Source organism: Talpa europaea, assembly GCF_964194135.1.
Source record: "Talpa europaea genome assembly, chromosome: 6".
NCBI lineage: Eukaryota > Metazoa > Chordata > Mammalia > Eulipotyphla > Talpidae > Talpa > Talpa europaea.
The window spans coordinates 62,956,437-62,972,100 of NC_140072.1; the positions used below are offsets into that span (position 1 = coordinate 62,956,437).

The 15,664-nt window shown below is 37.3% G+C and overlaps 1 protein-coding gene across 1 annotated transcript; it reads right to left on the reverse strand.

The window, feature by feature from the left end:
- Positions 1 to 2,861: 2,861 nt before the first annotated feature.
- On the reverse strand, positions 2,862 to 14,697 carry MDH1 (malate dehydrogenase 1; the record flags this gene model as incomplete). The annotated part of the gene is made up of 6 exons (XM_084234615.1): positions 2,862 to 2,987; positions 3,572 to 3,661; positions 4,774 to 4,887; positions 5,421 to 5,597; positions 12,477 to 12,599; positions 14,590 to 14,697. 6 exons carry the CDS (start codon positions 14,695 to 14,697, stop codon positions 2,862 to 2,864), a joined length of 738 nt encoding a protein of 245 aa, XP_084090741.1.
- Positions 14,698 to 15,664: the final 967 nt, after the last annotated feature.

Sequence of the window (15,664 nt, forward strand, 5' to 3'; positions counted from 1 at the left end):
TTTGTGTTGTCTTTTTTCAGTTTTGGTATTAGTGAAATGTTGGCTTCATAGAACGTGTTTGGTATTATCCCTTCCTTCTCAATTTTTTGGAAGAGTTTGTGAAGGATGGGCACTATTTCGTTTCTGGACATTTGGTAGAATTCATTTGTAAATCCATCAAGTCCTTCCTGGGCTTTTGTTTTTGGAAGGCTTTTGATTACCATTCAATTTCGCTGCTTTGATTGGTCTGTTTAGGTTTCTATTTCTTCTTTATCTAGCTTTGGGTGATTGTAAAGTTGTAGGAATTTGTCCATCTCCTCTAGATTGTTGAACTTGTTTCCATATAACTGTTCATAGTATTTTCTGATTATTCTTGTGATTTCTGCTGTGTCCGTTGTGATTTCTCCTCTTTCATTTGTGATACTGTTTATTTGTGCTTTCTCCCTTTTTTCCTTTGTGAGCCTGGCTAGGGGTTTGTCTATTTTATTTATAAAATGTAGTAACTTTGGGCCTCCCTGGTGGCACAGCAGGTTGAGCACAGCGTTGTGAAGCTGTCCACAGCCTCTGCAGCGCTGGTTCAATTCCCAGCTGGCCAGGGAGATACCTACATGGCACGGCAGACCTCTCCTGTCTTGCCGCTGCTCCTCTCAGCAGTGCTTTGGGTCATTCTGCCTGTTCTGCTCCCTGCTCTGTCTCTGGTGAATCCTCTCACCCTCCTGTGCCTCTGGCCTGTACCCCAGCTCTTGTATAAATAAATCTTTTTAAAAAATGAAATAAAATAAAATGTAGTGCCTTTTACCCACATAATTTACTCATGTGTCATTTCCTCAAATGCTTATGAAAGGTCTGGGCTTTTTAAAAATTATCACATAATTTCCTGGGCTTATACCCTTGTCCATTAAGAGAAGCAATAAAATGCTTTGTTTTTAGCTAAGGCAAGAGATGTGAATAGCTCAAAGAATTGAATTCACAATGTGAATATTCATATACATAGCTATGCTTCAAACATTTTGGTGAGAAATTATTTATTTCTCCAAGTAATCTACCAGATCTCTTGGAAATGTATAACTAATTCCTTTGGTGATCTCTGATTTTAAGGAACTGGGTGAGGTTAATTTACAGAATCAAATGATACATCTGCTTATATAAAAGCTGGTAAGAGGTAAATACACTGAGTTATTTAGAGCTAAGTACTTAGTTTACCTCCTAGCTCTCATAACTTTAATGAAACATTTTTTAAAAGTTCTACATCTTTAGGGTCTCCCTGGTGGCACAGGGTTTAAAGTCTCAGTGCTACAAGCTATCACCAGCCACTGCTACATGAGCTTGATCCCCAGCCAGGGAGCTAACCCACATGGTGCAGCAGACCTCTCCTATCTCATCCACTTCTCCCCTCAGCAGTGTATTTCAGTACATCTGCCTGTTCTGCTCCCCACTCTGTCTGGTGAATCCTCTCACCCCCACCTCCCATCTTTGACCTATAGACCTCAGTTCTTGTATGCATAAATAAACCTTTAAAAATTCTACATCAAATTACTGTGTCTTCAATTTAATTGCTCTCCTGAAGACATGATTAACTCATTTGTTTTCTTTTCTGGCTTACCTATATAGTGGAAAGATGGTAATGATGGAGGAAACCAACATAAGTAGGCTGGGGTTGGGTGGTAAAGTAAGCTCTTTCTTCCTCCTTAGCCTTCTAGTCCCCCTCTGGTACTTTATTGTCAGTTTAACTGAGAGCAATGGTAAAGAAATGTTATTTGCAGAATCCCAGTGTCAGTGTCACATACAGAATATAGAAGGGTGTTTTAGATCTAAGAGAGAACTTTAATAACTGGTACACATTCATACTTTCTTTAAGTTTATTTTTATTAATTTTACATGAAATTTTGTTTTTATGCATATAATTACTCTCAAATCACTTTTCACTCATTTGCTTTTTTCTTTTCTAGACCATATGAAATATGAAATGATGTAGGTAATTTCAAATAACAAATCCAATCAAGCATTTGAGTACTACTTACATTGATAGATTTGATATTGAGCATCTACTATGTATAATGAGTTAAATACAAAGATAAAGATAGGAATCCCAGTCTTGTGAATTTTCGGGGAAAAACGACTGGTTTTTTGAACACTACTATGTTCTAGTAATAAGGTAAGATTGAAAACATTACCACTAGCATAAATTTCTGTGGTATTTACTGGTTATGAACAGTAAATGATTCCTTAACTGCTATAGAGGAATGCCTGAAGGAAAGAGTTATTATCTTTTTCTTCTGTCATGAAAACAGGTTGTTTTAATTTCATGCAATGACATTAAACTGTTAACAGTATTATTTGTAACCTGTTAAATAATGTTAAAATCACATTATCCACAAAGTACAACCTACTAACCTCTAAGATTTTAAAATGACAAATGTTTAATTGCCCAATGTATATAATGTTTAAAATATATTCTGAAGTAGACTAATTCATATCACAAGATTGATTTTCATATTCTATTAAATATAAGACAATTGTGCTTCCCCTTTTAACATTTTCCATTTTTATTACCATTTACTGGTTGAAAAAAAAGAAATTCACAACTCATTAGGCAAGTGAAAAACATGCAAATTTAAACAGAGACAAAATAGTGGTTACAAATTAAAAGTCTGAGTCATTTTCATTTGAATATATAGTTTATTTAGAATGCAGCACTAACAGCATGATGATAAACTGTCACAAATTTGTACCAAGAAGCACACAATCTTTAAAATCTGTTGTTTTTCACATGTAATTTAAGTATACCTTATTATTATTTGGTACTATAGTCAAAGACGACATTTAGATTCTTCAGCTTTGGGGCATTTAGTAACATGATTGAAATGAAAATGATTGTCTAGTCAGGCAGAGGAAAGAAATTCAAATGCAGTTTCTTTTTCTTCTGCTAGTTCCTTTGCAGTAAGATCCATCTTTTCACGTGAGAAATCATTAATAGGGAGACCTTCAACAACTTTCCAGGTCTTATTCTATTTGAAAATAATTGCAAATAAGAGATTTATCATTAAATTAGAACTGATGTTCTCCACAAAGTAATGACATAGTTTGAACCTTAAATCTAGAAGAGGACCTGTTCTAAAGTATGATTCTAAAGATGCAAATCAAAGCCTAGATCTTAATTCATAGAAATTCTGATAAATATGCATTGCTTAAATGTAAAACTCACTGAAGATAGAAAATATCTTTAAATAAAGCTTTAATTAGCCAACATAAAAAACTATGGACTTTAGTAAGTTTACAATAAATAGTACTATTGAGACCCATTGCTTAATTTAGAAGATACTAATGGCAGGTTAATCCTGATAGAGCATCATCATAATCAAGTGGGAAGAGTTGAATCCTGCACTGAAGACTAATTTCAATCTTTTAATGATGAGAGGCTGTGCTTCCCACAATTTAAAGCAGAGAAAAATGTCTAAATTAGTAGACATTTGTCTACTACTTGTCTAAAACAGACAAGTCTCTAGACTAAATTACATAATTCTTAAGAAAAACATCCAAATACTTTCCCAGTAGAGTACAGACTTAAGCTAAATAAACCCAAGTACCCTACCTTGATTGTCACAGGGAATGAATAAAGCAGATCTTCAGGAACACCGTAGGAATTACCATCAGAGATAACACCCATGGACATAAATTCTCCCTAAAATAACAACATTTTACATTTACATAGTACTTTTGTCATTATTATTATTTTTTAATTTTTTTAAAAAAAAGATTTATTTATTTATTTATACAAGCACTAGGAACAGTTAGAAGTGCGGGAGGGAGAATTCACCAGAGCCAGAGCAGGGAACAGAACAGGCAGAAGGACCGAAGTACACTGCTGAGGGGAGCAGCGGGCAGCAGGAGAGGTCTGCGCACCATGTGGGACCCTCGCTGGTGGCCGGGGATCGAACTGGCGCTGCAGAGGCTGCGGGCAGCTTCGCAGCCCAGCTCTCAACCGCTGCACCACCAGGGGAGGTCCATACTTTGGTCATTATTATACAACTGACACATAACTTGCAAAACTAAAGATACAGGGCCACCCCAGTGGCACAAGGGGTTAAGTCTCAGCACTATGAAGCTATCCCAGCCACTGCAGCACATTTCCATCCCCGGCTAGGGAGCTGACCCACATGGCACAGCAGACGTCTCCTGTTTTCCCTCACTGCTCCCCTCAGCAGTGTATTTCAGTGGATCTGCTTGCTCTGCTCCCCTCTCTGTCTCTGGTGAATCCTCTCAATCCCCACAACTCTGGTCTGTATCCCATCTCTTGTATGCATAAATAAATTTAAAAAATTGAAAAAAAAAAAAAAACAACACAAACTAAAGATGTATGACGTACACAACTTCTTCTTATATAAGGACTCATGATTAGGCACGTCCACAACAGGGTAATTTTCATGGGCATTATCTCACTCCACTTTTGCAATCCATGTGTGAAGTAGGCCAGAGAAACTAATCCTCATTTGTAAATGAGGAAGAATGGCTTAATATGGTTTTAAGTGGAAAAAAAAAAGTCACTCTTACATTGTATGCTAGCTGTTTTCCATGTATCATCTCATTTAAGCCCTACAACCCTGTGAGAAAAATGCCACATAACAGATGACAAAACAGTTCAGAGATTAAGTAACTTTCCCATGGCTACTCAGACAATAGGCAACTGAGTTAGGATGTGAACCAAATCGGCCTGGTGGCTAAGACATCTTTACATTACAACATAAGTGAGAAAAAAATCAAAGAGTGGCCCAATGCAAACTCCCAAGTCCTCACCTCTGGGGTTCCAAACCAGATGTCTCTGACATGGTCACAGATGGCTTTTGCAGCAGACATCGCACTGGAGAGTTTCCGAGCCTTGATGACAGCAGCACCACGCTGCTGCACAGTCTGCAGGGAGGCAGAGACAGTAGAGTTATTTGGTCACGACAGTAGAATTTTTATAAATTCCAAGCTGATCATGGGGTGAAAGCCTGCAACCAAAGCTTAATGTATCCTATTCAAAGTCACACAACTACCCACTGTTGGCGTCACTAACCTATTTCAATTACAAGCATCCATCTTCTTGAAAAGAGAAAACTACAAATCCCCACAAAAAGTTTGCTACACCTCAATCAAAGAAATGGATCACTGTATAAAAATAACCAGATGACTAGAGGGTAGTCTAAGAGTTCCTCCCCTCTTTACAATCAATCATGATTGCCATGAAATAGATCAGTTCAGAATGCATTTTGGTTGACTTAGTACAACCCTAAAAGTAAGCATGAGGTTATCAGAGCAACTGCGAAAAGCCTACACTCCTTGATTCCCCACCCTGCATCCCTAACCCTTGGAGAGCTACTCAGGTGAATAATGCAGTGAGTCTCAAGAATTCAAAAATTCCTTAAGCCTGTCTGTTAAGAGGACTCCCAGATTTTTCTTACGGTGATGAAGTCTCCCTTGAGCCAGCTGTCATTTTTCAGAGCTTCATAAACTCCAACATCCTTTCCTTGCAGTTTCACCTTGGCATGGTTGACGTCTGGATACTGAGTCGAGGAATGGTTTCCCCAAATAATGACATTCTTCACATCATTAGAAGTTACACCGAGTTTAAGAGCAATCTAGTTAAAAACAAAATAAACAGATTACTTAAGACAATCATCTTTTATTTAAATTGTGATCTGTGTGACAAATGCCTTTAAGATAAAAGCCCTGGAAACTTCAAGAGAACTCAATACTAATACTAACTTTTTAAATGTAGATTTCACTGTTTGGCAATTTCTTGAAACAGTTTAACAGTAAAACAAATCTGTGAACTTGAAACAGGGTATAATATTGAAATAGAATGTACGACGACAAGAGAGCACCCTACAATTTGTGATTAACTTATTGTACAATGGATTCATCAAATATAAAACAATAAGCAAGAAGTCAATATTGCTCAGACATTTTTTCCCCCAGTTCAATCTTTTTTTATATTATTTTTGTATTTAAATTTTATTTTTTATATTCCCCATACAATTACAACCCCCTTATTTTGACCCCGAGCCCTCCTTTCTCCGGCCCCCCCACCACCCATAGAGTGTCTCTGGTTCATAGTTGTTTGTTGATTTTGATATTTTCTTTCCTATAGTTATTCTTTTTCCTGGTCTCTTATTTAAGTTTTCTAGGTTCCTGCTATGAGTGAGACCATCCGGTATTTTTCTTTTTCTTTCTGGCTTATTTCGCTGAGCATGATCCCTTCCAGTGCCATCCATGTTGCTGCAAATTGCATGTGTTTATCTTTTTTGAATGCTGAGTAATATTCTATGGTGTATATGTACCACATGTTCTTGATCCAGTCATCTATTTTTGGACATTTGGGTTGTTTCCAAAGCTTAGCTATTGTAAATAATGCTGCTATAAACATAGGGGTGCAATGCTCTTTGGAATTGATGCTTCTGTCCTTTGGGTAAATACCTAGGAGTGGAATTGCTGGATCATATGGAAGCTCTATGTTTCGTAGGTCCAGAAATCTCCACACAGCTCTCCATAGTGGTTGGACCAGTTTGCACTCCCACCAACAGTGCAGGAGAGTTCCTTTTTCTCCACACCCTCGTCAACATTTGTTGTTGCTAGTTTTTTTTAATATGTGCCATTCTCGCTGGTGTTAGATGGTATCTCATTGTAGTTTTGATTTGCATTTCCCTGATTACAATGATGTTGAACAGTTTTTCAGATGCCTGTTGGCCATTTGCATTTCCTCTTCAGAGAAATTTCTTTTTAGCTCTTCTGCCCATTTTTTGACTGGATTATTTTCTTTGTTGTTGTTGAGTCTCATCAGCTCTTTGTAGATTTTTGTGATCAGTCCTTTATCATTAGTGTTGTGTGCAAAAATGTTCTCCCAGTCGGTGGGGTTTCTCTTTGGTTTTGTTATTGTCTCTTTTGCTGTGCAGAAGCTCTTTAATTTGATGTAGTCCCAGCTGTTTATCTGTGCCTTCACTATCACTGCTTTGGGTGATGTGTCTGTAAAGACGTCTTTGATGTGCATATCATGTAGTGTTTCGCCTATATTTCCTTCTATGTATTTTATGGTTTCAGGTCTTATGTCTAGTTCTTTAATTCATTTTGAGTTGGTTTTTGTGCATGGTATGAGGTAGTAGTCAAGCTTCATTCTTTTGCATGTAGCGACCCAGTTTTCCCAGCACCATTTATTGAACAAACTTTCTTTGCTCCAATGCATATTCTTTGCTCCTTTGTCAAAGATTAGTTGACCATAAATCTGTGGGTTTATTTCTGGATTTTCTATTTGATTCCATTGGTCTGTGTGTCTGTTTTTGTTCCAATACCATGCAGTTTTGATGATTATGGCTTTGTAGTATAGTTTGAAGTCTGGGCGTGTGATGCCTCCATTCCCTTCTTTTTTTTCAGGAGAGCTTTGGCTATTCGGGGTTTTTGGTGATTCCATATGAATTTCATCAATAATTGTTCTATTTCTTTGAAGAATGACATTGAAATTTTGATTGGAATAGCATTGAATCTGTATATTGCTTTTGGTAGGATGGCCATTTTAATAATGTTTAGTCTTCCAATCCATGTTGCTCAGACATTTAAATGTGACTTCTGTTTTGTTGTTAACACTTATTTGGAGATCTCTCAGCACTCTGCACAATCAGGTATCTGGGTACCTTCTCCATTTTTTAGGTGAAATTTTTATTATATACCATACACAAATTATATTTCAAAAATCCTAAATAGGAAGTTTTGGAGTCTCAAGGGACTCATCTTACGAAAGATGAGTCTTACCAAGGGACGCATCCTATGACTATCCTGATTTTATAGATTAAAAAACTGAACAAGTGTTTACATATAACATGCATATAATACTAAAATTATTAACACATAACAATCTTAAAGTTCAGAAAGCACTTTAAGACCCTGCATGGTAAGAGCATCTATTACATTACATAGTACCATTATAGAACTATGTACTATAGTCACAGAAAGTTAAATATCAGAAGATTTCGATAAAATGAAATGAGTTTGCTTATTCTGTTATTTGCTTGATAAGATATATGTGCAGAAATGAAATTATGATCAGTTGTATTATTTATCCCTAATTAGACAATAGAACCTAAGATGTGCTAGAAGGAAATGTTACTGGAAAAAAAATGTTTAAAGCTGATGTGTAAGGGGACATACATATATCTATAAAATTTTACATTTTACATCCAAAGGGCAGGTTTATTATAAAAAGGGAGAGAAGAATAAAGGACACCTGCATAGGCATGAGTGGTCAGAAAGAGCTGCCCCTGAAAAAGAGGTTTGTGAAGAGAAACACCTGCATAGTCACAGGCAGGCAGAAAGGCTGTTTGGGGGGACATTAGAGATCAAGTTTTTCTTTTATGCTGTTATAAGAATTGGAAAAAAAAAAAGTGTTGTGGCCGAGTCTATGGCTTTTGCATAAATAAATAAAAGCAGTACTGCATCAAAGTTCTATCTGAGCATTCATCATCTAACAAAGGAACTATACTGATACTTTATTTTTTTTTAAAGATTTATTTATTTATACAAGAACCGGGGTACGGGCCAGATGCGTGGGAGGGTGAGAGGATTCACCAGAGACAGTGTGGGGAACAGAACAGGCAGATTGACGAAATACACTGCTGAGGGGAGCAGCAGGCGAGATAGAAGAGGTCTGCTGCGCCATGTGGGACCCTTGCTGGCTGGCTGGGATAGAACAGGTGCCGCAGAGGCTGCGGACAGCTTCACAGCGCGGCGCTCAACCACCTGCGCCACCATGGGAGGCCCTACTGATATTTTAAAGGAATTTAAAATATAAGGATAGTAATAGCCCTAAACTAGAAAAAGTCCTTCAAAAATGGTTAAACAAATTGTTACATACACACAATGGAGTAAGTGGAAAAACATTAAAAAGGAATGAACTACTGATAACACAACAACTTAGGTGTATATAAAAGGTGTTAAACTGGTGAAAAAAAATTCAATCTCAACAAGCTACTTACCATGTAATTCCATATTTATAACATTCTCAAAATAAAAAAATTAGAGATGGAAAACAGCTAAGTGTCAGGGTTCAGGAATGGAGAGGAAGAGTGTGACTATAAGAGGCAGCATGAAGGAGTTGTTCTGTAGGTGATGGGACAATTCTGTGTTTTGACTATGGGGCTTACAGGAATTTATATTATGTGATTAAATGTCATGGACTCATTCACGAAAACATACAGAGAAATGGCTTCACCACCTTCACACTAATTTATTTAGTGAAGAAGCGAATTATCTTTACTTTCAATATGACTTTTAAACTAAGTTGATACGCATTTCATAAATTCCAAAATAGTTACATTTTAAAAATTTACTTCAAAATCTCTGTTTTTGACATTTAAAATCACTTCTGATATAATTTTGGGCTTCATCTAGAGTATTAGGACTGTTAACTACCATATCAGTCTTTACAAAATTAGCTGGATGGTTGGTTTCTGGGGGCAACTCAACTATTAATAGGCTTAGTGGTTAGAGCAAATGGTATTAGCACATTGAGAACCATTTTCTATTGTGTCATGACCTGAAAGGACTTGGGAAGAATTACCCATACTTAAATTTAGCTGGCATCACAAAGAAAAAGGAACCTGGGGCAAGTAACCCAAGGTGCATATTGCCAAGAACTCAGAATCCAAGCTCCAAAGTACAGAGAACACATACTGCCTCTAGGCCTCTCCTCCCCACAGGACTCCTTGGCTCTCCCATTTCCTTTGTCCCTGTTGTCTACTTCCTACCCACTCTCTGATCAGAGTGCTAACCCACTTTTATATGAAGGGCAAAGGCCACATAATTTGTACCCAGGAGATATTAGTTTCTGAATTAGTCATGTTGGATTAATTCATTAGTCTAAATTAACATGTATCGGTATAACAGTTATTTGCTCCCTTAAGATACTTCCATTTCTGTCATACAGATCTGTTAAACTGTTTTTGACAAATTCTGCAGCCCTCCTAATTTTCTTTCTTCTGACACCAGTTAACTGGTTCCATTGCCAGTTCACTTTTGCCAGCAGACACACATGCACAGCACTGCTGTGCAAATACACACAGGAGTTCTGCAGGTGACAGTGACAAGGTAGCTAAGTCCTTTGAATTCCAAAACAAATTAGGAAAGACGAATAACCATTACGTAAAAAAATTAATCTTTGGTTTTGTTGTTTTTCTCACTGGATTAACAACTTCTATAGGAGGAAGAAACTGTTTCTTTAGAAACTTCCTAAAAGCTCACACTGTGCCAGATTGGCTTGCTGGAACACAAGCCAAAAGTTAAAGTTTGACAAGATAGCTTCTCATCTTTCCTCATTCAGACTTTAGCCCCTATACGAGGAAAACTGTTTCAGGCACGGGGACAAAGTGTCACTTAGCAGTACCTCTGGAAGCAGAATTTTCCAAAGTCTGCCTCTACAAGGCCTTGGGAGATGGTGAAGAGGAAGGTTTGCTAGTGTCATTTTACCCTTTGTTCCCTGTTGCAACTAAGTAACTAACCACTTGCTAGTCAGGAGTTCAGAACTGTAACACCTATAACTTTTCCTTTATCAGTTCCCTAGTGCCCAAATCTCCTGGCCCTAGTCATTCAATCTTCTATGCCTTTCTAGTCATTAGACTCTAGTTAAACAATCAAGGAAAAAATGCCAAACCACAGCCCAAAGCCTCTCAGAGAATATTAAGGGAGATGTTTAGTAATTTCTCAATTTTAGTCCATAATCCCCTTACTACTTTTTAAAAATTCAGTAATAATAATAGCAGTTAACCTTTTTTATAGTTTTACTACATTTCCAGCACATGACAATGACTTAACATAGATCTTATCTCATTTAATCCATACAACTATCCTTTGAGGTCGATACAATTATTACCTCACTGTAGCTTGAATAGACTTTCTCAAGGTCACAGAGCTAGTATATAGATTTAGCTCACTTGCATTCATTATGTTAAGAATACACACAGGGTTTGCAGTTAGGTAAATCTAGGTGGTGCCATCATTTACTAGCTATATGAGTGAGCAAGTTTCCTGACTGTAGGGAAAGGTAAAATGTATCAGGCTTTTCTGCCCTCCCACCATCAGCATAGATGATGGATCCTCGCGGTCCTGAATGCATGCCTGATGGCGGGCACCTGGAGTAGGGTGTGGGCATAGGTAGATGAGATCCACCTGGGCTAAGACTGTGCTTTTTAAGGGGGGCGTCATGGGGACGCCAGTAGAAGCCGAGAAGAGCAGCCGAAGAGCCGAAAGAGAAGCCAAAAGAGAAGCCGAGAGAGAAGCCAAGAACGAACAGAAGCAGAGAACACCGGAGAGTCCACATAGAGTGAAGACTTGCTGGGGGCTGGGAGGCCTGCTAGCCTCCCGGCCCCCGAGCACCCTTGCCTGCTGTGTACCCGGTAAATTCCAATAAAAGACCTGCATAAAACCACTGAGGACTCTGACTCCTCCTTTACCCGGTCTGCTGGATCATAGAAAACCTGCACCGTGTCCATTCCTGCCTCTACACTGACCTTTTTGGGTTTTAGGTTCCTTACCTGTCAAAGAGAATAATAATAACTCCTATGCTTACTATAAGATTTACATGACAAATTACATGTAAAGCAATCAGTTTAGAGTGAGAACTCTACAGATGTTAATTATTTTCTGCTTTATTGGGCAACTCTAAGTGGAAAATTACCAATCTTAGTTTAAGTCAGAGATGCCAACTTAGACCTCACACTGTATTTTGATAAAACAACAATTTTCTTGAAACTAAACAAACTGTCTTCTCTAGAAGAAAAAGGAATAAAATTCATAGATCTATCTATCCATAATGAACTATGACTATGACTAGAAAAGTGCTTTAAAGGTAAGAAAACTAGACCTTTGTTGTGCTCTAGCATGGGCAGCATGACACCTGCATCTGAGAAAGCCCAGAAGACAAGGACAGGTGAGCGGCAGTCCCTGAGTCACTGACCCCTGGATGTATTTATTTAAGGCTCCAAAGGGAAGGAAAACTTGACAACAAATAAAATTTAGCTGCTAAGTAGTGCAAAGCGGGAAGTTTTTGGGAAAAGTAGATTATTAAAAAGTTACAAAATTAAACATGAAATTAAAAATATGAATTTGATAGTTATACAGAAAAAGAAGCAGAACAGAAACTCGTAAAGCTCAGTTTTTTTAATATCTGACAAAAATAAACTAAATTATATACTATCATGAATTATCAATATAAGCAATCAATTTTAAGCACTGTAGTAAGAGGACATTAGCAACTCCATTTAATTATACTTAGCAAATAAAATACAGTTGAAGGGAGTTAAGCAGTCGGTTCAGTCTCTGGTCCTTAGAGATTAGATTAAAAGATTTCCCAACAAACTGAACAGCTTCCTACTAAACAAAAACAAAAGTACAAACTAAGATTCCACTTCTTTAAAAGTGACAGAAAAGGTATTAAAGTTGAAGACTCAACAGATTTTAAAAGGCATTTCCCTTACCTGAGCTTTAGCTCGGTTGTGATCCAAACGAGTCAAGCAGCTGAAGTTCTCCTTGGGGATGGATGGCGCTGATTTGGAGGCAGTCAGGCAGTTGGTATTGGCTGGGTTTCCTACCACGACAACCTAGGATGTAAGGCCAGGCACAGCAGTTACAGGCCATATACTGATTAACTAAACTATTTGAGATGAGTGACAAGAATGTAACATGTAGCTTTTCTATCAAGCTTATAAGAGCTGAATAGTTATAGTCATGAGGCTCTTAGCTGTCGGGGTAGGTGTTGAGAAATGCTGGGGTGGGTAGGTGATTTCCTTGTGGGGGATACAGCGTAATTATAAGCCTAGCTGGTATAGCCTATGATGCACCTAGGGGGCATGCTACAGCCTGCTGGGACCATTGTTGTGGATGTGGCTCCTTACGACAGAAACATCAGTAGGTGACACCTGGCTATATAGTTACCAAGTAGTTTCTATCTTCTCTTCTAAAAATATTTTTTCCTTGTTAGTGTTTGGCATGACTACTGAGAATATTTCTTTAATAAAGCCACCATTATGTAAATAGGTCACTTTCCAGGTGGCAGTGTCCAAGACCTAAAATACATAATTTGCATTATGGTTTGGGTTTTTTTTTGGGGGGGGGGGTTGGGGGGAGTGGTGGTGAGGGGGAAGGCCAAACAGAGACAGAGCATTTATCTACTGTATCACAGTTTGAGTCATTCATACAATTTTCTTTCTTATAAAAGTAGTCTAACAAAACAATTCTAATCGAGCAGTTTATTTAGGACAATAATTTGTGTTTCCCAGTCTTGCCTAATTCTAAGAATTAACTGGAATATTTGCTAAAATAAAGATAACCCATGGTCCCACCCACTCTGTAGCTATTAAATCAATCTTTAGAAGAGAGCATGTCATGCTACTTTTTTTAATGGAGGAAATATGGGAGACACTGAATTATAATAAAGTATAGGAAAATGCACACATGGAGTTTTCAAGTTTTAAAAATCTTTAATAAAATGATAATTTTAAGAAATCTTATTGTGAAATAGTATCAAACTTATAGAAAAGCTGCAAGCATATTACAAAGACTAACTCTACATTTCCTTAACTCCACATTTCCTTTACTCAGATTCTCTCATTTCTACCATCTCTCCCCTCCTCTCTCTTGTGTATGTGTGTGTCTCTCTCTCTCCTTAGTGATTTTTTGGACCCATTTGAAAGCCAGCTAAAGATATAATACTTAAGTGTTCCAGCATCAGTATATACTTCACAAGAACACTTTTGGATGAGGAGTGTTCCTTCAAGGAGCCTCTATTTTAGCAGTCCAAAGAGCCTTGTAATATTTTAAGAAACTTGTAGATTTCAACTCAGGTCCATTCTATTATTTTTGTTAATGATAACAGGAAATAAAAGTTAACTATTTAGGAATACACAAAAAGCAAGTGACAAAGTAGAATACTGTAATTGGCAACCTTAAAAATTTTATAAAATTCTCTCTTACCTTTTTTTAAGTTAGGATAGAGGAAGAAGTGTATCAAAATTAGTAAAGCCTTTAACCAGCAAGGCTTTTTGTTGTGACAAAAAGGCTTTACTGTAATATTCACACAAAGGCTTTACTGTAATATTCACACAAATGTAGAAACTAAATAGCTTGAACACAAACAGAATAGAAAGTCATACCGGCTCAACTACTCAAGAGCTAAGCATAACATAATTTGTTTGGATTGAGAAAATCTAAGCATTCAGAAGCCACCATCTCCTACTGCTGAGAATGCAGTTCATAGCTATTTCTCTCCAAAATCACACAATAAGATTCCAATGTTTGAATAAATATTCCCACACAGTTAAGAATCAGAAAGTTTTATGTTTTCTCTAAAGGCTTGCAAACTAATTAAAATTTCAGGACATATTAACAGGTAAAACATATTTCAGTAAATCTGATTATATATATCTACACTAAGAAACAGAGCTCATGGAACAAATTTGGTATTTACTGACCACTGTATAGAACTAGAGGAAAAAAAAAATAAGGCAAAGCAATTTGTTTTCACTTAAATGTTGAATGCAGGAGTTTCAAATGATGATAATGAAAACCCCCATAAAATACTGTTTTAGTCACCTTAACTGACTTCTTGGCATATTTATCCAGTGCTGCACCCTGGCACTTGAAGATTTTCACATTTGCTTTGAGTAAATCTTTCCTTTCCATGCCATCCCTTCTTGGCATGGAGCCCACAAGAATGGCCACATCCAGGTCTTTGAAGGCAACCTCTTCCTTATCTGTTGCGATGACATCTGTGAAAGTGGCAATAAATATGCAGAGCTACATAAACACCAAAGTCTGAGGTTTTCTTTTTTATGCTGTATTTACCATACAATTCACTTTGTAGAAAATATTTACTATTATATATCACACTGATAAAGTTTTTAGGGGCCTAAGAAAAGAAATACTATATTAATTTAATAACTGTAACAACAATAGAAGTCAATAAATTAACTTTGCTTTACTCTATTTCAATAATTCTCTTAATTTCAAAAATTATTTAACTTTTATCTTTTATGATCACATATGATTCAAGGTATACTATATATTTTTTTAAAGGTTTTTTTATTTATACAAGAAGTGGGGTACAGGCCAGATGCGCGGGAGGGTAAAAGGATTCACCAGAGACAGCGGGAACAGAACAGGCAGACTGATAAAATACATGGCTGAGGGGAGCAGCGGGCAAGACAGGAGAGGTCTGCTCGCTATGTGGGACCCTCGTGGGCCGGCCGGGATCAAACCAGCGCTGCAGAGGCTGTGGACAGCCTTCACAGCGCTTTGCTCAACAGCCTGTGCCACCAAGGGAGGCCCATACTATACTCTTTGAAGCTAAGTTTGTTGTTAATTGCCACAGATAACACAAGAGAAACTAATTCTCTTAGCCTTAAGTTACAATTACTTTAAGGTCTGCCATTACCAATCACAAATTAAAAAATAATGTTTATTGAGCAGTCCTGTGCCAGGGACAAAGCTAAGAGATTTATCAAATTTAATCATCACAGTTTCCAGATGAAGACACTAAAAATTTAAAGATATTAACTAGATGCCATCAAAAGGTTAAGTAAGGTTGTAATTCCAGCCCAGGTTGGTCCAGTGTTCAACCACTATGCTACAGTGTTAGTCCAATAAACACACATCACTTGTTTTTCAT